The 27,129-nt window shown below is 34.6% G+C and overlaps 1 protein-coding gene across 2 annotated transcripts in view; it reads right to left on the bottom strand.

Annotated features, from left to right (window-relative positions):
* The window catches only part of sdt (MAGUK p55 family member stardust), a 276,035-nt gene that overhangs the window by 223,802 nt on the left and 25,104 nt on the right, over positions 1-27,129 (bottom strand). For both annotated transcript variants that reach the window (XM_089092566.1, XM_089092567.1), the window contains one exon: positions 20,740-20,849. In XM_089092566.1, coding sequence (XP_088948692.1) covers positions 20,740-20,849 — 110 coding nt within the window. The remainder of the gene's footprint in view (positions 1-20,739; positions 20,850-27,129) is intronic.

The raw sequence follows: 27,129 nt of genomic DNA, 5'->3' as shown, positions 1-27,129 counted from the left end.
AACATGTTTTGAGTAGGTATAAGAAACCAACGAAATCTTCACGTCTTGTGCATTTGTAATTGTGGCAAAGGGCAATAATCAGTTGTGACTTGTCTAACACATCCGTTGTTTCATCAACAACCACACTGTAGAACTTGGCAGAATGAACTCGTGCAAGAATTTCTTTAAGAATCTCTTTGGCAAAACATTCAATTAATTCATTCTGTGTTGTTTTGCTTATATAAGTAGCATTTGCACCTGAGCTTCCCAAATATTGTTTTAAAGTAATGTCGCCGCTTTTTACACGGTACCTTAAAAGTTTTCGAAAGTTTCTTCGTTTGCCAATGGGTCCTTTTCTACCAATAATTCTCCATCATCTCTATGGCCACGAAGAGCATTGTTCTGTCGACCCAAGAAAACAATTGATTCTACAATTGGCTTCAATCTCCCTGTGATTTCAAGCACTTGTTGGCTACGTTGTTAGTTTTTAAGGCATAATATTTTGGTTTCAGGGTTATCATATTTTAGAAGGAATAGTTTGCCTGCGTCAACGGAATCGCGGTGATACTGATTATTTTCATGAGACTTCAAGTCACCGTCTTTTCCAGTTGGCTTAGCAAAAGTCACGAGGGGCTTCTTTACACACTTTTGCAATTGATTGGAGCCCCCAGCCTCTTGAACGTTAAGTAAAACACAATGTTTATAGAATAAGCCCCCGATCTTATTTGAAAGTACTAGCGAATGATTTTCTTCCAAACAAGTACGATTGAAAAATATCTTTTCGTCTCTGCCCTGCTTCTTGTGAACTGAATAGGGGAAGTTGTAGTTAGACGAAGGAATCCATGGGTTCTGAAGCAATTGATATCGCGTACGATCATCCAGTTTTTCAATTCTATTGATATAGCTTCTGATATCATTTTCGTAGAAAGTGCTTATATTTTCGATGTTTATGTTAGGGTTGGGGCTACACTCTTCAATTGATACTAACGAATCATGCACAATCTCACTATTAGTCAAAGCGCTGGAATCACTAGTAACACGAAAACTCTCATTATTTCTACTTTCAGTTACGGCGTCCACTCGCCTAGTTTTAGCTTTTGAACCAAAAAAGTTGTCGAGAATTATCTGCTTTCGCATCGACATCATAACTTGTTAATATTATCCGAAAATTATGTACTTTTCAAACCCTTCTAGAATCGCGTATGTGTTATTGCAGTCATTTCAAGATTTTTGCTTTGTTATTGAATAAGAAACAGGTTCTGACACGCACACTTTTTGAAGCTTCAGCGATTTACGAGATGACAAGCTACAAAATGCCTTATTAGTTTGAGTGACATCAAACACTCTAGGCAATTCCCTAAAGAATTAAGGCAGACTGACCAAGTGTCGTCAAATCCTCTTCAAAGATGCGTTGATCCAAGCGTTGATATTGCAATCAAGTCATAAAAAATCTAATGATAGAATTTTTGCCCAAGCCAAGGGGGGGGGTGATCGGCAAAAAATTGAGATCCAATAGACAATTTATGGACGTGGATGACAAAAATGTCGTTTTTTACCTGATAGAGATCAGATCGAGCATGGACACCCATGGACCTATGGAACTCATTAACCATAACCGTAGTAGTCTATCAGGATCAACAGAGTGAATTCTGACTGCTCACCTAGTAGTTATGCTCAGGAAAAGAGATTTTAGTGCCCCTACCACAGAGGTTAGATAAGTTACCGTACAGTTTATAAAGATATGGAATAATGAGTCTGTCTTTTACCTACTAGCAACTTTGGCTGGTCTCTGTCTGGTAGGTTAATGTGATGTGTCCGCTTAAGAAGATTTTAGATCCCCCCTTTTCTTCTTCTTCCCCAGAAAATTTGAAATTGATCCTAGACTCTAACAATGCATAACTAGTACATTAACTTTTAATTCTAACAGAGTTTGTTGATCTTCAAGAAACCCTCTAAGAATCTAGGTGGATAACCTGATGACTAGGTAAGAACTCCATGACAGGCAGTACCCCTCAACATCTCCCCCCAAATAGGTTAGATTCGTCCTTAAGCACGCAAAAAGTGAAAACTAGGACGTTAATTTACCTCCCATCTAGTTCGGTTGATATTGAACAGCCTCTTCTGGTATAAGGTCTGATGACGAAAATATTTAGATCTCTCCCCCTACAGGCTGATCCTATTCGGACAATGAACAGGTACCTCGTGGAAATCAAACGTCACTCTCTACCATTTTTTTTTAAATCTATCAACCAATTCTGGTTAATATAAATTCCAATAATTAGCCCTTCTAAATAAAATCAGCTCTCGAACCCAAAAAAGCACAAGTAAGAAACGAGTTATTACTTGCCGACAAGTCTTCCGAAAGCCCCTCAGAGACACTGGGTAGGCCAAGGTGAGTAAATACAATAAGGACTATATCTTCCACTCTTCTACGTGTTTAGTTGAAATATTCTGAACATTTCTTGATTTAAGTCCCCCTATTGAAGTCGAATTGGAAAATAGCACCTCAAATACTACTTTGGACTAAATATCGTTGGGATCTGACAAACTCCTCTTGTTATTGTTCTTAAAGGACAACGTCTCCCTTTGGCTTCCCTACATAGTTCGGATTGAACGCTGATCCCCAAAAGACATAAATAACATATTAGTTCTTGATAAAATATGTTAAAATATAATAAAATATAGTTAAAATATGACAACCTTTGATAAGTATCCAAATAACAGAACATGAGGCCCCTCTCTCCGACATACGTTATATCGGGTGTACACTCCCAAGGAGCAGAACTACGATGACTTTTTTTTTCTTCTCGCCAAGTTGAGAACAAGCAACCTACTCTGGTAGATGTTGTGATAGAAAGAATTTAGGGACCTTCATCCCTCAAAGGGGCCAAAATGGCTTAGACTTCCTGATGTCACTGAGACGCTTATTATTCTTCCTGACCAAGTTTGGTTGAGATCTGATAACCACTTCTACTACGATGTCCGAGTGCTTATGTAGCTCCCCTTTTCTTTGCCTACAAAGGTCAGATCTAGTCTTATTCCAGAAATCGTTATAAACGCATATGCTCTTACTCCCACCAAGTTTCGTTAAGACCTGACAACCTTTCTTGGCAAATTTCCAGATGACAATTTCTGGTAAATGTCCTGATGATTTTAACTTTCGGTTTAAGAGGGGAAGCGGATATTAAATCTTGTGCAAATCAATATGGGCTCGTCCACGGTGCAGGAATCTGTTCTCAAAATTTCATTGTATGCCCTATGAGCTCTTTAGTTTTAAGCAACGTACTTTATAAAACAATGCAACAGTTTGGTTACGGCTACACCAAAACAAAATGTATTATGGAATTAGGGGCGAAAATTTAATTATTTTGCACACATTCATGGTTGTAGTTGGAGACCCCTCTTTTCATTGTTATATTAAAAAAAAATGGTTATTTCATGCTCTGTAATGGCAAGGAGGGCATTTAAAGATACCTACATACGGTTTTGACTGGGAATTTGATATTTGTCACGGACCAATTTTTGGCAACCCGTATTTGTGGTGCCAAATCGTTCCTTCTTAGCCCGGTGGGGTCCCTTAACCAAAGGCAGTTTTAGGGAGGGTACAGAGGGGGAACTTACCCCGGGTGCAAAATTTTAGGATGGTGCAACATTTTATACAAATAATCTAACGATCACAATCATTTTGTAATTTTTGAAATTTCATTTTTCACACATCTTCATCACCATTCCTTGAAAATAGAAGTTAGTAGCAATACAATTCAAATATTGTGGTGATTTAGATTCCATTCAATTGTTCCACGAACTCCAATAATTCCATCTTAGCTCGGTGGGGTCCCTTAACCAAAGGCAGTTTTAGGGAGGGTACAGAGGGGGAACTTACCCCGGGTGCAAAATTTTAGGGGGGGTGCAACATTTTAAATAAATAATCTAACGATCACAATAATTTTGTAATTTCTGAAGTTTCATTTTTCACACATCTTTATCACCATTCCTTGAAAATAGAAGTTAGTAGCAATACAAGTCAAATATTGTGGTGATTTAGACTCCATTCAGTTGTTCCACAAACTCCAAGATATATAATTCAACGAATAATTTAACAAATGAAAGAAAAATAATTCAACCCCGACAAAAATTCTTAAAGAAACCTATAGGTGTGTTAGAATAATTGTGGAATACGGAGATGAAGGGGTCTTCGCAAACGTAAGAGTTCCCTATCAAATATTATTAGAAATCGCAGTGTCGGTGGTCAGTAATGAGTGATCACTTAGTAAACTTAGATTAATATTAACGTACCTCAGCTCGACTATGGACCAGGAGCGACTAAATGATTTAGTGTTAATAGAACGCGAACGCGTTAATAGAACGTTTAGTGCATAGAACGCGAAGAATTAGAAGCAATCAATTGTGACGAGACAACTAATAAATTTCTAGAGGCTAAAGTAAGAAAAGTCATGTTTAACTATAATGAAAAATTTGTTAATAAATGCATTTTTTGTTAAAATTCGACACGCAAATTATTGGGAGACAGGGGAGAGGGCGGCACTAATCAATATTTTTCCCTGGCGCAAGAGTGGCCAGAACCACCACTGCCCTTAACCGAGCAGGATTGTATTACCCTACATTCTAAAATTCCGCGTTTCGCAGAAAACCGTAGTACAGGAAGTGCATTGTTTTTTAGACAAAAGCACAAAGGATTTTATGTAAAAAACACACGAATTGAATGCGGAAGAATAGAAAACATGAGAAAACAAGGCAAAATCGAAATGCTTGGAAATCAAATGCTTGGAAATGACCCCAGTTACAGCTACTACTTCAGAATTCTTAAAACGCAAAACTTCTTGCTACTTACATTGAGCCTCACGGGGGATACTATGGTGAAGCTGATTTCATGTTGTTGTGAATTTATTTTTAAAGAAAAGTACTCAGAATACTCAGAACTCCACAAACAAAATTAAATTGTAAGCATCGGTTTGAGAGAAAGTACATGCAGATCTGTGTTTTCTCACAAATCCTTTTACAAATAGTCAATGGATTCCGCAGAATCACAGTTTTTCGCAAAACGGATTGAGTAAAAATTCAGCGGCACATCGGGGATGAAGAGATCTAGCTAAGGACTACTACTACTAGCTATTACTAACAACTCAGTGGAGCACGAAACCACGTACAAACACCGCTCCGTAAGCCACTCTTCTATCCCAATCTATTCAAAGCCTCCTTCTTTACCCCCTCCCAAGAAGTTCCCATTTCCCTTAAGTTTTTTTCTTGCGACATCCTCCCAACCCATTCGGGGACAACCTGCGTTTCGTTTGGCCCTAGACGGTTATCCGACAAAAACTATCTAGCTCAGAGGTCTCCAAATTACTGCTCGTGGGCCAGATGCAACCCGCGAGGCTCTCTCATCCGGTCCCTGTTGCCCCCTAGAACCGCCTCTAAACACAGAAGTCAGAATTTGTTTTGGGGATGAACTGTTTATAATCAAACAGTTCGTGGTAACGAACTGTAAGTAAGGAGCGACCCGGCTCAATGGTAACCGAAACTCTAAAAAACGGAATTTTGGTACCAATAGATACATCAAAAGAATCAAATTTTTATTCTGATTTCAAATGGTTAAGTTTCATCAAGTTTAATTATACCCATCAAAAGTTACGCGCCTGAGAAAATTTGACTGATTTTCGAAAAAAAGGGGGAAAGACCCCCTAAAAGTTATAGAACCTTAATGAAATTCACACCATTATATACAGCGTATCAGATAACCCTACTGCAGAGGTTTCAAGCTCCTATCTACAAAAATGTGGAATTTTCCATTTTTTGCCAGAAGAAAGATCACGGATGCGTGTTTATTTTTTTTTTTTCTTTTTCCCAGGGGTAATCGTATTGATCCAGTGGTCATAGAATATCGTAGGAGGGCTCATTAGAATGGAAATTAAAAGTTCTAGTTCCCTTTTTAAGTGACCAAAAAAAATGGAGGGCAACTAGGCCCCCTCCCACGCTCATTTTTTTCTCAAAGTCACCCAATTAAAATTTTGAGATAGCCGTTGTGTTTAGCATAGTCGAAAATCTAATAAATATGTCTTTTAAGATGACTTAATCCCCCACAGTTCCCAGGGGAAGGGCTGCAAGTTATGAACTTTGCCCATTGCTTACAGATTGTATTGGTTATTGGGAAGTATACAGACATTTTCAGGAAGAATTTTTTTATGGTGGGGGGGGGGGGGGGGGCCGGGGGGAGGGGGTTACTCGGGAGAATCTTTCCGTGGAGGATGTTTCTTTGGGGTAAGGGACATTTCTATGATTTCCAAGCATTATTTAAAAAACGATCAGAAATTAAATTAAAAAAAACAAGTACTTTCAACTGAAAGTAAGAAGCAACATTAGAACTTAAAATGAACAGAAATTATTACGTATATTAGGGGGGTCTCCCCCAAGTCAATACCTCGTTCTTTAAGCTACAGTTTTTTTTTAGTGATTTATAAATATATCTCTATTATAATTAACCGGCCTGTGGTTCTCTGGGTCGTTTGAATTAAATTTTTTTTTTTACTTTTAACGTTCATAGTGGTGTATTGACTATGAGAAGAACCCCCTCATATACGTAATAACATAAACGTAATAAAAAAAAACAATAAAAAAAAACAAGAGATACGGCTCAATAGTAATCGAAACTTTTAAAAACGGAACTTTGATGTCAAAAAATGTATCAAAAGAATGGGCTTATAATGCTGATTCTAAATATATGAATTTTGTTAAGTTTAGTATTACTCATCAAAGGCTACGAGCCTCAGAAAACTCACCTGATTTTTTAAAGAGGGGGAAACATCCCCTAAAAGTGAAAATTTTTTAATGAAAATCACACCGTTAGATTCAGCGTATCAGAAAACCCTATAACATAGGTTTCAAGCTCATATCTGCAAAAATATGCAACTTTGTGTTTTTTGCCAGAAGAAAAATATACGAATATAGAAGTTCGTTACGTAAGTTAATTTGTAAATTACGTCAGAACCAAATTTAGAGACAGCCATTTAGCAAAAGAAAAGTAAAATTTTTATGCAAATTTCGTTACTTATTCAATGACGGCGAGCCAAAATAAAAGTTGCATTAACTAAAAAACGATCAGAAATTAAATAAAAAAAACAAGTTTTTTAAACTGAAAGTAAGGAGCGACATTAAAACTTAAAACGAACAGAAAATATTCCGTAGGCTATATTAAAGCAGCTGCCCCCTCCACAACGCCTCGCTCTTTATGCTGAAGTTAGACTCTGTCACAAAACTCTACTTTTTAAAACAATAAAATACTTTATCAAAAAGAGTGAGGTTTTGAGGACGGGACAGCCCCTTTAATATACGGAATAATTTCTGTTCGTTTGAAGTTTTAATGTCGCTCCTTACTTTCAGTTTGAAAAACTTGTTTTTTTTATTTAATCACACACTAATGACCACCAGCCTTATGTGTAATGTGTGTGTAGGTAGTCATATAATAATATTTAAGCATTCATACATACATTATTACATGCAAGGCCGTTCCTAGGGTTGGTGGCGATCGGGTTAAAACTAATTACGGCAATACGGCCCCCTCCTGACTCAAACACAAATAAAAAAAAATCCTCAGAGGCCCCAGCCGCAGGAGCCCCATGGCATTGGCAACCGGGGCGGATTGCCCTGGTCACCCCCTCCCTTTGAACGGCGCTGATTACATGTGTGGGCTAATACAAGTCTGTATCAGTGCATGTGAAATATTGTTGCTTTAAATCGATTATTTCCATACACCGTAAGAAGCTTCACGAAACACACTAAGGAAAAACAACAGATGTTCATGTGCAGTGTATCAATGTACAATTAAATAATATTAAATATAATATTACATAATATTATAATTATTATGACATGGAATGTGCCATTAAAAACAACATCAATATTTTGATTCTTTCTTATTTGGACCTCTAGCCTCTAGTGTGTAGTCGGCCCCCAACTGCTGTTTTAACAGTTAATTCGGCCCTCTGGCAAAAAAGTTTGGAGACTCCTGATCTAGCTAAATAGTGGTACAGGTAAAAAAGATTGGAGAAGATTAAAATCTACATTGGGGCCTTATCTGATCTGATTTATTGAATATTTATTTTGAACGTTTTTTTTAACAAATTTCAGTTTCTTTTCAAGTTTTCGACTATTTCAAATTCGAGGTTTTTTGGGCAGATGATTTTTCCAAGGGGAGGCGTTACATTTCCAAAGAGCTCATTTAGGTTTATCAATTTAAATACTATAATTGACTAATTATCAAAGGTCCTTTCCATTCCATTTTTCTGTTTACACATAAGAGCTCAACAGATGCAGTGTTTACTTTGAAAAAGAGAGGAGGTATTTACATAGGACAAATATAAATGGTCTGTTAGGCGACTCTTAGGAAATTTTTCGAATTCTCTTTGCAATGTGATGAGCTATGAGATAGCTATTCTAGCCTTATTTACTCTTGTAAGCCTCTAGGCTTCGTAAGTAATCACAAAGATATAAAGGAGGGGAAACTTGGGCTTGACTCGTTACTTTAATTGGTTGTGCCACTACGAAGCTATACAACAAGTATTGTCTTACTTAATTTGGAATATAAACTATTATATAAACTACTATTATATATTTATGATAATTATTAAATAGTTAATTTAATATTGTATCACAAAATTGATATTATGCATTTATAATATTGCAAAATTGGATAAAAACGATTCATTTCTTTAACCGAGCTTTTTTTTTAGTACCATATTTGTCAATATGCTATTGACAAAAAAAATATATAAGAAATTTGTTTTCCGAGAAGAGAGCTTGCAAGATCTTTGGCACGGATGATTTAACATCAAACTTCCATGCAATCTTGCAGATAGAGTTGTAAAATCGGTTAAAGTAGCCGCACTATTAGATTTACAATATAATGAACCTTATAATAACCTTTAAAACTTATAAAAAACTTATACTTAAACTTACAATTTAATTTTTAAACTTATAATAATATTTAAAATATTTTAAGTTTTTTAAACACTTAAACTTATAATAATATTAAAAAAATTAAATATTTAAACTTATAATAAACGTTACAATTAACTTTAAAACTTATAATAAACGTATATTTAAAGTTATAATCTAATATTTAAACCTATAATTATATTTAAATATTTAAACTTATAATAAACCTTATGATAAACTTTAAAACTTATAATAGACTTATATTTAAACTTGTAATAATATTTTAAATACTTAAAGTATCTAAACTTATAATAAACCTTATGTTAAGTTAAACTTTACTACAAACCTTAGGCTATATGGAAGCAGACTTGGAATAAAACTCGCTAAAGCTCCGCTTCTTGTTATTTGTCTATGGGTAAGGTTAAGCTTTCCCAAATAACAGACTACATTATGCTTACGATGCATAACCGACAAATTAGTCCGGTTTATCTTTAGATTCAGTAAAAACTATGTTTCAAGCGCAAGAATGATCAAATTTTTCTCTTTCCCAACATGCACCCAGCCCTATCTTGACTTACGTCGACACAAAAAAGTAACTAGAAGTAAAAGGTAATATTACCATGCGCAAAGTAAATAAATAATTAAAATCTGAATAATACAAATAATCAGTCAAATGATATAAATGAAACTAATTTTTAATGCTTCCTATCTGTACCAATACGTGATTGAAACAAAGTTTCAGAACTCTGCCTCTCAAAGTTCACCGCCCCCCCCCCATTCTGATCTTCTCAGACAACAGACAATCATATGTGCTATATATCCCTCTGTCCTATGGGCAGGTACACAAAAAGTATTATATTTTCCAATATGTATTTTTATAGTCCCAGAACCCTCTCCCCAACAAAATACCTCGTAAAGAGATTGTCTAGGGCTTTACTTCTGAATTTTATGCCTTATACAGCAGTGAGTCTCAAAAATTATTTCCAAGCGGAAATTTTTATCAATACGTATAGTTATCTTTGTTGTAAAAAATAAAAAAAAAAAGTTTTTTTAACTGAAAGTAAGGAACGACGTTAAACCTTAAAATGAACAGAAATTATTCCGTATATGAAAGGGGCTGTCCCCTCCTCAACGCCTCGCTCTTTGCGCTAAAGTTTGACTCTGTCTAAAAGCTTTATTTTTTAAAACAATAAAAAACTTTAGCGTAAAGAGCGAGGCGTTGAGGAGGGGACAGCCCCTTTCATATACGGAATAATTTTTGTTCGTTTTAAGTTTTAACGTCGTTCCTTCCTTTCAGTTAAAAAAACTTGTTTTTTTTATTTAATTTGTGAATGTTTTTGAATTAATGCAGGTTTTGATTTTGGCTCACCGTGCATGAATAATCAAAACAAAATTTGCATATTAATTTTACTTTTATTTGGTTAAATGGCTTTCTCGAAAGTTTTTAAACTTTATTTACGAACGTTTTTATTAGTAATAAATATACGTAACTTACGAATTAACTTACGTAACGAACTTCTATATTCATATATTTTTAATACGTATATTAGGGGGTTTGCCCCCTATTCAATACCTTGCTCTTTAAGCTAAAGTTCGAATTTTGTTCAGATTCTTTAAAAATGACCGCTTAATCAAAAAGGCCGTTACTTAGAATAAATAGCTCTTATGAAAGTACTAAAAAATCTTTGGCTTAAAGAGCGAATATATGATAAATAAAAATAGCCCAAGCAACATAAAATATAACCTTTCAAATAATCTGGACGATCTCTTAGTAATAAATTGTGCAGAGTTTATTGAGATTTCAAAAAATATTTATCCACAAGAGTTAATTCTTGAGCCTAGCTATGGGATGGGACACTCCGACCATTTCTTAGATTTAAATATTAATATTTCAAATAATAATAAATTAGCTTTTAAATTATATTATAAAACCGATGATTTTAATTTTGAAGTAATTAATTTTCCATTCCTTGAAAGTAATATACATTCAAATATTACTTATTCGGCTTATTGTTCCCAATTATTTAGGTATGCAAAAATATGCAGTAATTACACAGATTTTAAAAATAGATGTAAAAAGCTGAGCGAAAAACTGATCTTAAGAGGTTTTTCTGCCAAAAAAAGTAGTTGGCAATTCAAAAAATTTAGTTTTATGTATCATGAAATTTTAAGTAAATATACAAAAAAATATAAAGAAATACTGAATGATATTTTAATATAAATTCTCTTGCGCTTTGCTTTTTTGGAAGTTTGAGTTTGTAGTGGTTTTCAAACAAGCTTGAGGATCTTTAAATTGGTAATTGGTTCCAGATACTAATAAAAGATACATCTGGACATGTCTTCAATGGTTCCAGAATGGTCTCTGTCAGTGACCTCTGGGATTTTATTAAGGAAACATTGAAACACTTTTTGTATGTAATTTTTAATAGCTTGACTAGTATGCATGTATTTCACAAGTTTTACCTGAGATAGGGTTACCATAAAGATCTTATGGGAGAGGCTCCACCGTGCCGGGTAAAGAATGTAAAGCCTTGAAACCTGTTAAGGCAGGTGGTATTTCTTCTGATGAGCCCTAAATGGAAGGTTCTACTTGGAAATATTTTGCTAAATTTAAGGTGCTTTTGCTGGTAAATTTACAACGACTTACATTTATTGATGACGACTTTGCATGGATTTGGACATTTCTATTTGGTTGACGGTTCGGGTATACTGTTTGGTCCTAGGTAGTTGGATAGATGGGTAAGGTAAAAGCCTCATTCAAGTGCACATTTGTCTCAATTGCTGGATTAGGACGACAGTTTTTTTTTTTTTTTTTTTTTTTTTTTTTTTTTTTTTGCCAAGTAATTACCTCTTAAACATAATATGTTAACATTGGGTAAAGTTCATACCTTTCAGCCCTCCCCCTGGGAACTTCAGGGTATTAAGTCATCCTAAAAGACATACTTATAATATTTTCGAACATGCTGAACAAAATGGCTATCTCAAAATTTTGATCGGGTGACTTTGGGAAAAAAATGAGCGGGGGGGGGGGGGGCCTAGTTGCCCTCCATTTATTTTTGTCACTTAAAAAGGGCACTAGAAATTTTAATTTCAATTCTAATGAGCCCTCCCACGATATTCTAGGACCACTGGGTCAATACGATCACCCCTGGAAAAAAAACGAAAAAAAACAAATAAACACGCACCCGTGATCTTTCTTCTGGCAAAACATGCAAAATTCCACATTTTTGTAGATAAGAGCTTGAAACCCCTACAGTAGGGTTCTCTGATACGCTGAATATGATGGTGTGATTTTCATCATGGTTATATTGCTTTAAGGGGGTGTTCCCCCCTTTTTTTGAAAATCAGGCAAATTTTCCCAGGCACGTAAATTTTTATGGGTAGGAGTAAATCTGATGAAAATTATATATTTGAAATCAGCATTAAAATCTAATTCTTTTGATGTATCTATTTGTATCAAAATACCGTTTTCTAGGGTTTCGGTTACCATTGAGCCGGGCTATTCCGACATCAAACAATTCATCGCCCCACTAATCAGCCTGAATCCGACAAGGCTCCACTGACTATTTCGTTGGAATTTTCACTCTTCTTAAGTACTAAGGACAGTGAAAACCGAAGCTAATTGTTTAAATTGGTTAGGTAGTATGTTAAACAGCCATATACATGTTATATATCTAACAGCATATACATCAAAGTACCAAGGACATTGAAAATAACATCTGTTTGTCTAAATTGATTAGTGGAAACTTATACAGCAGAATATGTCTTTAAAAATTCGAAAAAATATGAAATTCCATTCTTAATGAAGTAGACCTCCATATGCAGTTGTGCAGATTTTCAAGTGCAGCTTGTGCAGGCTTCAATCATAGGCAGCGCGCTAGCGCTTCCTATGATCCAGACCATAGTCAGAACAAAATTTGCACTTTAGTGAAAAAATACAAATGAATGTGCATTGTCAGTTGAATATACATATACTGATGTTTAGTAATCAAAATGTTAATATTATTTGATTTATTAAAGTTAAAAGTAAAAACCTTAATATTTTTTCAGTAAAGTGCAAATTTTGTTCTGGCCTTGGGAAGGCATAGGGGTTTTGTGCCCAACTTATGTTAGTTTCTGCTCGTTTTGAGTTTGACTCGGTTAATTATTGTAATTTCTGTTCGTTATGGGTTTTATTTATTTATCGATGCTGATTTGTGGTAGTTTCATGCTTGGTAGATTATTTCATTTTATTTTTGCTTATTTTTGTTTAATGGAGTTCTTTACTTTTCTTTGAAAAACTTATTTTGTGGAAAAAGTTTTTAAAATTAATTCAAGAAAAAAAAAACGTGGTTGAAAAATCAGCAGAAATGAGCCAGGAACTTAGGTAGGTATGCCTTAAGTAGGTATATCTTTCCTTTGAAAAGGCAGTTGTCTTATAAAATCAACGTATTGTTAATGTTTGTGGTTTTACAGACGAAAAGTGTTGTCAAACATAATTAATCAGCTGTGCTTATTTGTTTTTCACGGTTCAAGGTGGCAACACTCACAAAAATGTGATACCGGCTAAAAACTTCATAATTTTGAAATCAATAAAAGATAAATCTTTATAAGTGGTCGTTTTAGGGTAGACTTCAAATTAGTTTAGGGGACAAAAGATTATTTTATTTTGAAGTCAGGTCACTTTAAATCTTTCTTTGTTACCCCTCCCCACTCCATTAAAGGACAACCTGATTTTTGTTTGGTCCCCACTGAGTTTTGGCGTTGAAAAAGTTTTGGCATAACGTGAATTTTATTGGAGCAAACCAAAATAAAAAAAAAATGTGCGTTTTTGTTGTTGTTATGTGTTGTTAGTGTGTTAAGTGTGTTGTTATTGTGCTATCTGGATTTCAAAGCGTGAACACATATTTAAACTGATTTCTTTGAGCTTGAAAATATCATTAACTCAGTTATTACGGAAGTGTCACAATACTGTAAAGGATTAAAGTTACAAGTGACTTTTTAATTGGATATCACTTCATAATTTATAGCATTATAGCATTGGCGGACGTGATTATTGCAAGACATTGTTGGAAATTGGGGGGATTTAATTGCCCCCCTTGCGAGTAAGTTTTCGTTTCCTGCTCTTAATTTTTTACATATTAGTTTTGGAAGATCCTATCCACTAAAGATAAGTCAACTTTCGATTTATTGGATTATTATTTTCATCATGGTACAGTTTCAGAAGGGAGATTTGGCGGTAGCTCAGTTCAAGGGATATCCCCTCTGGCCAGTCCAGATTGTTAACATAACTAACCAAAAAGAGTCTACGCCAAAATTCATTGTTTTTTGCTAAGGGTCCCATGACTTTCAGACCGTAGTAGAAGCGAATCTTCTTTCATATAGTGGAAATTATGCAGAAGCTTCGAAAAAAACGGCTAAGGGCGTAAATCATGCTTTCCGTGAGTGTGAATCTTGTTCTGATCTTTACTATCAGTTTCTGAAAAAGAAAACTGCGAAAGGCACGGGTACTGATTTAATTGCTTCGAGCGAAATATCTGCTATCCAAAATCAGCTTACTTTAGCACAAGATGAAGCTACAAAGCTTAAATTTGGCCTAGTTAAAGAAATAGAGAAAAAAGTTCAGGAAAAAGTTGTTTCCGTGACAGGAGTAGCAGGCTCATCGCAACAAGCCGCTCTGAACCCTGAACTGATTGTTTCGGAAATATATGATTCGATCACGCTAGAATACACCGTAAAGTTTGAGAAAATAGAAAAACTGTTTTCATCGCTGGATAGCCAGATTCAGTCATTAGAGCTTCGTGTGGCTAATATTGAGAAAAAGCTGGACGATTACGAACAGGAGCGTTTGCTTGATTCTTTGTTTTTTTTTCAGAGTGAAGCACGACCCCGGAAACGACCTGGGTACTACTGTTCTTGATATAGTGAAGGGAATGGGTGTAAATGTCCAGAAAGAACAGTTGTTGTCTGTGAACCGTTTTAGACTTCCGAACGCTGCCCGGAATATCCAGACACCTACGACTGTTGCGCCAGTTCTCGTTAAATTTGCAACTAAAGATACGGCGTATAATGTTTTCAGAGCGAAATTAAAGCTGGCGAAATCAGGTGTATTCGTCACTGAATATCTTACGAAAATGAAAAAAGCGATTTTTGAAGGTGCGAGAAACAGATATGGTGTAAAAAAACGTGTGGTCTGATCGTGGCCGTGTTTACAAACTTGAGCAGGGTGATAGCCACCCAACACGAATCTGCTCACTTGTTGACACTCTGTAGTGTTTTAGTAAAAGTTGATTATTTGTGTTTTTTTTTTTTTTTTTTTTTTTTTTTTTTTTTTTTTTTATAGAAAACAGAAATTATTTTATTTCCTTACTTATGTTGAATGATCTTTCTTCATTGAATAGATTTATGCATAATCCACTCCGTATTGAAGATCATTTAGAGGCTCAAATTGGAAATGATGATTTGCCTATTATTAATTCAAAGCCTCTTCGTGAGAGTTCTTATATATTGCCGTCGCAAGTTAGTAGAGACATGTCACTGTGTCTTTGCACGAGGAATTGGCACCTTACGACGGGATATTTAGATGTTCTGCAGATGATTGAGATATCTTCTTCAAAATTTGATATAATGGGTATTTGTGAAACTTTTTTGAGTTCTGACCAATCTCTCTCGGCTTTTTCTTTTCTAGGATATGATTTTGAGGTAAGGAACCGATCAACTATGAACCGAGGAGGCCTGGGATTTTTGATTAAGAAAAATATGAAGTATATGGTGAGGGAGGATTTGGGTGTATGGATAGAAGGTAAAATTGAAAGTTTTTGTTTGAAATTAGAAATTGAAAAAAGGAAAGTTTTAATTAGTTTGGTGTATAAGCCGCCCAGTGCTCGCCTGGATGAGTTTGTAGCTGGTTTTGATGAGATGATGAGGGTGGTTTCGTCTAAAAGCATGAATTTTTTTTGTATGAGGGATTTTAACTATAATCTTTTAGATTTTTCAGGTGATAATTTGGATTTTTTTAATTATATGGTTTCAAGTGAACTTTACCCTTTAACTTGTGTACCTACCCGAATCTCTACTCATTCTGCGACTTTAATTGATAAAGTTTTCGGGGGACCTGGCTATTTGAGTCAAAGCTATTCAGATGTGATAGTATATCCAGGCTCGGATCATCTCCCGGTAATTGCTCATGTGACGTGTCTTAGAAAACGACGTATCCCAGCTAAAAAAATACTGACACGTGAGCTGAAAAAGCAAAATCTGAATAGCTTTGCCGAGGAGTTGAGCTGTATAAAGTGGGACTCGGTCCTGGGGATTTCTGGTGATTCTTCTCTAGCGTACAATCAGTTCTTGTATATTTTTCAACCGATTTATGAGAAAACATGCCCCATGCGCTTGACCAAACAAAAGAGGGACGATCCCCACAAGCCGTGGATTACGGAGGCATTAATAGACATGATAAAAAAAAAGGAACTTGTTATATGAGCAATATCTTAATAGTCAGGATAACGCAGATTTTGCAGAGTTCAAGCGAGTGAGAAATAAGGTGAACAGTATGAGAAGGCAAGCAAAGAAGAAGTATTTTGAAAAAATGTTTTCTGATAGAAAGGGAGATACCAAAGCCACATGGCAAGTTATTAATAGGTTTATGGGAAATCAGAAAAGTAGTCAGTCGCCTTGCATTGATATAAACGGAAGTTATGTGAGTGATAAAAATGTAGTCGCGAATCATTTTGGCCAGTTTTATTCTCAGGTTGGCTCGTCTGTTCAAGAGAGTGTAAGGTTTGACAGGGAAAATTTTCTTAGCGAGGAATTCGTGGACTCTCGTGGAGATAATGTTGAGTTCCAGTTTGAAAAGTGTACAAGTGATGAAGTGATTAAAATAGTGAAAAATATAAAATCGAATTCTGCTGGGATAGATGGCGTGAATCTGAGAACTTTTAAAGCTGTGTTAATGTATATACTACCATGTATTCTCCATATTATTAATTTATCTATGGAAACGGGGACCTTTCCAGAAGCGTTGAAGCAAGCTAAAGTTATCCCGCTTTACAAAGGGGGTGCCAGGTCAGAAGCCGGTAACTAGAGACCAATATCGATACTGCCTTTATTGTCAAAAATTTTGGAAAAAGTGATTCATCGCCGTCTATATGACCATGTCTCGAAACATAGCCTACTCAGTGACACCCCCAATTCGGGTTCCGAAAAGGTCATTCCACTAGCCATGCTGCCATTTATCTTGTTGATTTTGTAAATAATTGTTTAGTCAATGGTGAAATCCCCCTAGCAGTATTTTTTGATTTTAAGAAAGCATTTGACACGGTAGATTTTAAAATTTTATTGCAAAGATTAGAATGCTTAGGTGTTAAATGAGTGAGTTTGAAGTGCTTTGAATGTTATTTGTGTGGGAGGTCTATTAAAGTGATGATTGATGATGATTTTTCTTCCCCTTATCAAGTGTCGTGTGGTGTGCCACAGGGATCGGTCCTTGATCCACTTCTGTATCTGGTTTATGTGGATAGCATGGGGTTTTATCTTCCAGATTGTTGCTTAACGTCATTCGCTGATGACACTGCTGTTACATTTTCTAGTCTTTGTTTGGATAGTCTTGTGTCGAAAGTGAATTGTGTTTTGAGAAATTTCCATGTTTTTACTAGTTTGAGTTTGTTATCAGTAATTGTTACTAAGACTAATTTTGTTGTATATTCTAGAGTAGGCAAGCCCAGTTATATTGATGGTAGAATTCTGTTTAATATTAAGCCAGTAGTTCAACTCCAAGAAATCCGGTTCTTTGGGTTTTACATTGATTTTATTTTTTCATAGAAACACCACAGTAATGTTGTTCCCGCAAAGGTCGCACGTGGCCTTGCAGCGATTCGTCGTTTTAAAAATTTCTTACATCCGAGTGTTTTATTACTTTTAGAACAATCTTTGATACACCCATATGCTTCGCATGGCTGTATGTTATGGGCGAGTAATTTTTATGAGAATATTAAAGGTGTTCAGAGTCTTCAAAATAAAGCAATGCGTATTATTGGCGGGTATGTTAAATGTATACATAAAACTTCAGCTTGCTTCAACAAGTTGCAAGTGTTGAATGTAGGACAGCTACGAGACTACCAAATAGGAATTTCTGCTTATCAATGCTGGAATGATGTTAGTCCAGAGGTTTTTCGTGATTATTTTAATGATAATAGGTCTTTGCACCATTATGAAACTCGTCATGCTAGTGATTTCATTGTTCCGAATAGAAGTGGAACCAGGGCCGGCTTCCATACTAGATTTTCAGGACCTAATGTGTGGAACTCTATTCCGGAGAGCATTCGGGCGGCTGAGCACCTGGGGTTATTTAAAAATAAATTGAAAAAATATTTGTTAGGTCAAGGTTCATAGTTTTTTTTTGAATTGATGAGAGATTGATTTTTTTTTTTTTTTTAATTATTATTATTATTAAGTTTTTTTTTTTTTTTTTTTTTTTTTTTTTTTTTTATAGTTAATCATTAATTAGTAAATGAGTTGTATGTACCCGCCCAGTCGCAAGTGCTTTTTGGTATCTTTCTTGGGGCGGGTATTGGCATATTTGTTAAATGTATGTTGATGTTAAATAAAATGAATTGAACTGAAATTGAACTGAAATTTTGATCAAAGCTAGACGAAATTAAAAGAGCTCCAAAACATTGGAATGATATTTGGTTCTGTTTTCTAATAATTGTTTTCTTTCTTCCGTAGGGAACCTACTCAAAATTCCTGGAATATAACGAAGTGCTCATTTATTATATTTCCTTAGAAATGCACTTGAAAATCCTTTGTAGAAAACGTATTCCCTAGAGGTCCTTTCCTTAGATCTCGATTTCCCAGGATGGTCAAACAAGGAATACCCCTGTTGTCTCTACTTTATTGTTTTATAGTAAAACACAGTTGTGTCAACTGCTTCTAAAATTTTATTGAAGTTTTACTTATTTAATAAAATAAGCAAAGAATACATTGCAAAGAATAGAATGGTATGGATTATAAAAGATAAATGCTGAAGCAATAAATAAAATATTATATTTTCTTATTTATTCATTTAATATCAATTATTTAAAAAACACTTAACATAAACACATCCCCTCCAAATTCCACAGCATGATATAGAGGAGGAATAACCAAAACAACCCACAAAAAAACTAAACATTAACCTCAGAAGAGGTTTAAAAACAAAACACATCTATAATATCATATACCCTACTACCACTAACTTAACGATCAACACTCAACTCCTCCCTTAACACACCTTGATCAAAATAAAACACTAAATTTAATTATTTAATGCCAATTTATTGGGTTACAAATCCCAGATAAATTTAATTCCTGTGGAATATTGTATAAATGCTTTCGACACAGCCTCCAGGGGAGAAGTGCAGGGGTGGATCCAGGATTTTTTTTTAGGGGGGGGGGGGGCAAAATAGGTTGATCTGATAAACTTGCGTTAGGAGCATGCTTAATTAACGCAAACTTGCGTTAGTTAAGAAAATTACACCACTTTAGACTATGTTAGGGGGGAGCGCCCTTCGCCCTCCCCCCATCTGAATCCACCACTGGAGAAGTGCCCTATTCTGATGGTATGTGCCTTTCTAGCCTAAACGGGGGGGGGGGGGGGGATATTAGGCATCAAAGTTAAGATTGGCGTAAAAACCAACGCAAATCTGATTTTCAGAAGAACGGCGAAGTTCTCGAAACGTTGAATCAAGGGTTACATGTACCATGATGTGAAAGTGCCTACATCTCAAAGTAAAAGAGAAAAAAATCATAAAAAACAATCAACGATTTGCTATGAGAAATGAACAAATATAAAGTTTCAAAATTCTTATAATATGTCTTAGTTTAAGAATTTTTTAATTCAAACATTAAAAGTGACAATAAAATTGTAAAATTTAATAATAAAATTTGTAAAAGAGCATTTTTACTAACACAAAAACAAAATTTAGTAAACACTATTAAATAGTGACAAACTAGTGTTTTGACTCTACTTATGCACAGGAAGAGGTAAAGAGTGAATACTTGAGTATATTGGGCTAGAAAAAGAGCGTGCAAAACTGTGTTGGCTTTAGGCAACTTGGTGCTACAGTGACTTTTTAGCAGTAGTTGTAGTAGTATTTTAGGTTTATTTTCACTTAGTTCAATAATACAGCAATAAAATAGAAGTTCACAATAGGGATAAAATCCTTTTTAATAGACAGTGTATAGAGTATTCACAAAAAATACCAGATATTTCGGTCACATATACAGTGACCGTCATCAGTAGTAAAACTCAGTAGTAATAATAAAGCAATTTAACTTAAAAGGGTGACGCTAGATAGCGGATGAATTTGTTTTGTTTTTAACAGACTTAATCTCAGATAACACAATAATCTTTGAAAACCTACCATAGTCATGAGTAGTTGTAGTGCTATTAAAATTAATAAAGCTTTTTCATTTGTTTGCAATTATTATAATATTAGTATATAACAGATTATATACTAACACCTTGCAAACAACTAATTATTTTGATTAAGGAAATCACAGAGTCTTATACCTTAGAAACCACATTTTGAACAATAGAAAGTTTAGACAATAATTTCTATCTTGCAATAATGTTATAAGGCTTTTGTTCGGAGAGGGAGCAGCAATAAATTTTTACACAAAACGTAAAAAAAAATTTTTTTACATGCATTTTCGTTATTTTTTTACAAGTCGGACAAAACTTTCGTAAAAAAACCTCCTTTCTCAATCGATTAGATATCGGGAGAACAGACTACATTTGTTTGATTCCTTATATAAGAAAAAATGTCAGAGGAAAATTAATAGTTAACCAACCTGATGGATATGTGAGATAACTTCAGTATGGGTGGCATTCTCCAGTGATTTTCCATTAACTTCCAAAATTTCGTCACCTACTTCCAAATCTGCTCTATCTGCCGGAGAGCCTAGAGAAGAAATCAAGTGAAAAATTTCAAGAAAAGGAATCTAGGGCTTTCTTATTTTATTGGAAATGTTAAATGGATCAATACGTCTTTTTACTTGTTGCAAGGAAGGAAAACGGAAGAATTGTATAGTCGGAAGGAAGATCTATATTTTCTAGTTAGCAAATAAATTAGACAAAAAATATACAAGCAATAAAATAGTTCTGACGAAGTTTCACAAAAAGACAACCATTAAATATACCAATTCACTTTTAAAAGCCTTGTTATAAATAAGAATACGATTGCTTCCTAATAATAATTTTACTTCGTAATCCTAATAATATTCTAATAACAATTGCTTCCATGGATCCTCATATTGTGAAATTTTCTTTTAATATAAACATTTTCTATAGCCATAAATAGGGAGACTGTTCCATATTGGGCAGCTTTTCGGAAAGTAAACTTTATTCGCAAGAAATTAAGTGTTTTGTAGTTTTATGCCTGAGAATATTGGAAAATTTTAAACATCATTCTAACCGCTAGAAAGCTATCATTTGCCACAGGGCCGTATCCAGGATTTCGGTTCGTGGGAGGGGGGCACCAAAAACTTTACTAAACAAAAGAAAATTTGTTTAAATATGTTTTGTTACTTTTGTACAATTCAGGATAAAATTTCGGGGGGGGGGGGAGGGAGAGATCAAAGCAGGTACCCCTCCTCCTGGAGACGGCTCTGGTTGGCCACTATGAACCACCTCACCCAGTATAGACTAGGAATGGTCTGGGGTGAGCCACCCATGGTGGTGATAGACTGGATGTGTTGGTGGTTCCGCACGGCAACTACAAGAAAATTGCCGAAGAAAATTACCAAATGTAAAACTTAGACATTAGTTTCGTTTTAACGATCTACGAAACTGCTTTTCGGAAAGTAAACTTTACTCGAAAGCATTCAAGTGTTTTGGACCTCTGCTTATACCTGAAAATATTGGAAATTTTTAATCATTACCCTAACCACTGGTAGGTTATCCTTGGTCACAGAGTCATATCCAGGATTTGTGTTTGTGGGAGGGTACATAAAAAGCAAAATTTACCAAACACAACAAAAAATGTGGGGAGAGGAGTTGAATCCGGGTAGGCCCCTGGATATGGTCCTGATTGGCCATACCCCCCTCTTTTCTTAGGTACTTTCTGATCAACACATTAGATTGCCTTGGAAAACGGCGATTCAAGGAGGAAAGGCTCTTCAAAAAGAGGTAAGTAGATGTAATTGTAGAAAATAGTCATTTAGATGGCAATTGCTTGTTTAAGATAGCCTTTTACAGGGATTAAAGCCAAGATGTTTTCCGTTAAAGAATAGCTGCAAGAGCAAGGTTATAACGAACCTCTTTGGGAAGAACAAACGGTGGAAAATTGTTCCAAATGCCTGATCGTCAGAAAAGCCTCAAAACGAGATGATTGATGAACTTGCTGAAGATGAAGGTGATCATTGACATAGGAGCATGTCATCTGACACCAACACATAGCTTTAATCATAAGACTGAGTACGAATAAGGTTAGTAAGAGCCTTTGTGAGGTTAACTAATGGAAAGTCTTTCCACGTGATGTAGTGGTCGTGATGTAGTGGCTGAAGACCGTCATAGTCATAGAAGCGTGTTAACCGATCATAAAACAAAGCTTTGTTTACAAGACTTGAATTATTCCTGTTGAAGGTAATCAGTGTGGTCAAGGTTAGAACGAACCTCTATAGGGTTCAATAATGGAAAGTCGTTGTACTTGGCAACTGGTCGTCAGATAAAGCTCGTCAGATGGGATTGAATATACATAATTGTAGAAGGTGGCCATTCGCATGGCAACTAATCCTCAAAGAAGGATTTAATCTGATGGATTCTAGCTGGTAATTTTTCACTAATGGTTATGAGAAAGAGCGAAATTTTGGCGATCTTTTCTAAGGGATAGGAATTAAAGAAATGTAGGGAAGGGGGAGGGGGACAAGGATCTTTTTCGATGTTTTTAAATAGAGATACAAAGAAAGAATTTTGCTAAATTTTGAAGGGGAAGGACAATTTTTTGTGAATTAAATAAAAAAAAACATTTTTTTTTTAACAGAAAGTAAAGAGCGACATTAGAACTTAAAAAGAACAGAAATTATTCCGTATACGAAGGGGATTGCCTCCTCCTCAACACCTCGCTCTTTATGCTAAAGTTTTTAGTACTTTTGAAAAAAGCTTCTCATTGTTCCAATTAAATGAACATAGTGTTTCAGAAGTCGTTCTTAAAGAATTGGGAGAAAATTTAAACTTTAGCGCAAAGAGCGAGGTGAACCCCCTTCATATACGGAATGATTTCTGTTCGTCTTACGTTTTAATGTCGCTCCTTACTTTATGTTAAAAAATTTGTTTTTTTTAAAATTTCTGAACATTTTTGAATTAATGCAGGTTTTGAAATTTGCTAACCGTGTATGAATAATTAAAACAAAATTTGTATATTAATTTTACTTTTTTGGCTAAATGGCTTTCTCAAAATTTTGATTGTACAAATTGGAGAAAAAAGGACATGGGGGGGTGCCTAGCTGCCCTCCTATTTTTTTGGTTCCTAAAAAAGGCACTAGAATAGAACTTTAAATTTGATTTACGAACGTTTTTATTAGTAATAAATATACGTAACTTACGAATTCTCACTCAATTCTTTAAGAACAACTTCTGAAACACTATCTTTGTTTAATTGGAACAATGAGAAGCTTATTTCATTTTAATGCTAAATCAGCATTATAAGCCCATTCTTTTGATATATTTATTGACATCAAAATTCCGTGTCTTAAAGTTTCGATTACTATTGAGCCGTATCGCTTTTTTTTATCGTTTTTTTTTACGTGTATGTTATCGCGTATATGAGGGAGTTCGCCCCCTAGTCAATACCACGCTCTTTACGCCAAAGTTCGAATTTTTTTCGAATCACAAACCCCTTAATCCCAAATGCCGTTTAATTAGAATAGATAGCTCTTTTGAAAGTACTAAAAAAAAACTTTAGCGTAAAGGGCGAGGTATTGACTAGAGGTCAAACCCCCTCATATACGTAATAATTTCTATTCGTTTAAAGTTTTAATGCTGCTCCTTACTTTGAGTTAAAAAAAACTTGTTTTTTTTTATTTAATTTCTGATCGTTTTTTAAATAATGCAGGGGAATCCGGCGCCAACTTCATAGGAATGTCCCCTCCCCCATGAAAACATCCTTCATGGAACGATCCTCCTACGTAGCCCCCTCCTATGACCCCCCCCCACTACGAAAGAATCCCTCCTGAAAAAGTCTGTATACTTTCCAATCACCAATGCTATATGTTAAAAATGGGCTAAGTTCATAACTTGCAGCCCTTCCCCGGGGAACTGTGGGAGATGAAGTCATCCTCAAAGACATATTTATTAGATTTTCGACTATGCTGAACAAAATGGCTTGCTCAAAATTTTGATTGAGTGACTTCGAAAAAAATAAGGGTGGGAGGAGGCCACGTTGCCCTCCAATTTTTTGTCACTTAAAAAGGGCACTAGAACTTTTAATTTCCGTTCGAATGAGCCCTCTCACGACATTATAGGACTACTGGATCGATACGATCACCCCTGGGAAAAAAATTTCATTAAGATTCTATCACTTTTAGGGAGCATTCCCCCCTTTTTGTGAAAATAGGGCAAATTTTTTCAGGCTCGTAACTTTTGATGGGTAAGACTAAACTTGATAAATTATATATATTTGAAATAAGCATAAAAATGTGATTCTTTTGATGTATCTACTGGTATCGAAATTCCGTCTGTTAGAGTTTCGGCTACTATTGAGTAGGGTCGCTCCTTATTTACAGTTCGTTACCACGAACTGTTTAATAATAAAACTAAAAAAGGTATTTTTCAAAACGAGTAAGCTTTCAACCAAAGACATGAGTAAGCTTTTGGTATAGTTTCAGCCTAAATGTTTCATACTGTAAGCAGTCAGTACGAGTAAGGCTACAATAATAACCCTTGAGGGTAAAATTAAGCGGAATCTTGTTCCATATAGCAATTGATCGTCGCGTCGAAGACAAGTTCCAGATGCAGGTTTCTCGCTGAAGGTAATCAGTAATAGCAATGTTCTAAAAAGTTACTCACGTCGCCACGTTTTTGGTAGGGATCAGATTGAGATTACTCGAGGAAACGGTTGTTGAATATTAGTTGAAAAAAACTAGGTCATGACCTTTTGTTGAAGACTGTGTAATCGCAACAAGAGGTTAACGACGGTATATTGGCACTCCCATCTCATTCTCGTTAATAATTCTTCTATTTTTAAATTTTCTATGATTCTCGCTCTGTTTTAATCTGTAAATTGTTACATGCGCTTTTTTTTTGCCAGGTCTGTGGAGTCTTGCATCGCCTAACTTGAGCAATAGGTTTTTGTCTTATCTAAATCGACCTGCTCTCCCTCCCTCTCTCCTTCTATCACATTTTTTATGAGTTTGTATTTAAATGTTTGAAAAGTTTTTTTTTTCATGATCCCCTCCTTTCAACACCAGGAAGTCTTTGTGGAGATTTGTGATTGTAATTACTGAATTTTTTTTTTTTTTTTTTTTTTTTTTTTTTTTTTTTTTTGTTGAATCTTAGGTTTATTTAAAGCAGGGTCTTAATTGGTCTATCCACGTCCATATTTTGGTATTTGGGAACTACTTAGCAACAATAAAAGATGTCAAAATGACAAAGTGAATTAATTAGCAACAAAAAAAGACGCCAAAATGACAATGCCATTTGACTTTAAATGCCATTCTGAATTACTATAGAAAAGGGATTTCCCAGCCTTCCCAGTGGTTCTGAGGAAGTGTTAACATTTCTCTTTGGTAACATTTTCCCTATTTTATTATTTAAAACAAAATCGAAAATTCAAAGATATTAAAAAATATAATAGTGAAATGCTAGAGGACTACATAAACTGATAATCCTGCCAATAATTGCACCACAAAACAAAATATAGAATTTAATTGTGCTATTTCATTCCTCTAATTAGTTTTTTTGATAATGTACAAATGAGTTTTTGAAGATATCGGAATTATTTTAATTTCTAAAATTTCTAATGATTCGAAAAAATAGTTTCTATTATTTTATAGCTACTATTTTGGTTCAAAATGGAGCCAAGGCTGAAGATTGTATTCGAGACTTTTATAATTTAATTTCCATTGCTTATTCTCAAACCTTGAATAGCATAAAAAAGAACAAATATAATTGTTAGAAATTGATGTGCTTGAAACAGGTACGGTTCTTATATTTAATCAGTTTAAAAATTGATGTTTAAATGAATTTTTAGTCAAGCCGGAAAATAAAAGATGTCGCAACAAAAGCAATTTTATCATTTCTAAATTAGTATGGTTCTAATGTAGCTCGCTCATTAGGCAAAAGGAAAAAAAATACTTCCGTAACATAAAACAAGATATTCAAGATAACCATAGGAGCCCCCATTTCCAAATATCATTTAAACCAGATGGTTCACACCACATATGGTGAAATCAAGCCATGTTTGGCACAAAGCGTGCCATGTGTAATGCAAACAAAGCGTGCCATGAGCGGCGGAACATGTGATGTTCTGAGAAGTACACCAATGGCGGAAAGTGGATGATCCCTCGAGATAACCTTTAAAATGCGTTGGAGTGCAACATAACATGACTAAACACGGGTAGAAGATGAATTTAAAAGCAATAATTTCGTAACGCAAAAATAACAATTATTCACAGCATATTATTTTACTTCATATATATATTTGATATATGATATATATATATATATATATATATATATATATATATATATATATATATATATTCATATATATATATATATATATATATATATATATATATATATATATATATATATATATATATATATATATATATATATATATATATATATATATATATATATATATATATATATATTTATATATATATATATTATATGTATATTATATATATATATATATATTTTATATATATATATATATTTATATATATATATATATTTTTTGTTTTTTATAAACTTGTTTGCTGTCTGCCGTCATAACGATAAGTTGGATTTTCTGTACATAATACTTAAAATAATACAGCATAAATCAGAAGAGAATAAATAAATAACATCATTTTTTAAGGAGAATGACAGTGTACTTTTATGACACTCCTTGTAAATAATGTCACTTAGTTTACCAAGTGTCACTTCATTTGACCCGTGTGGGATTTATTACTGTTTTTTCTGTTACATCTAATTCGGCAAATATTAGTTATTGCAATAAGGCGTCAAGTGGAACA

The sequence above is a fragment of the Artemia sp. Qi Xiang Cuo genome, chromosome 7, assembly GCF_049724085.1.
Source record: "Artemia sp. Qi Xiang Cuo chromosome 7, ASM4972408v1, whole genome shotgun sequence".
NCBI lineage: Eukaryota > Metazoa > Arthropoda > Branchiopoda > Anostraca > Artemiidae > Artemia > Artemia sp. Qi Xiang Cuo.
Note: the sequence above shows the minus strand (reverse complement) of the source record. Positions and strands in the feature narration are given on the sequence as shown.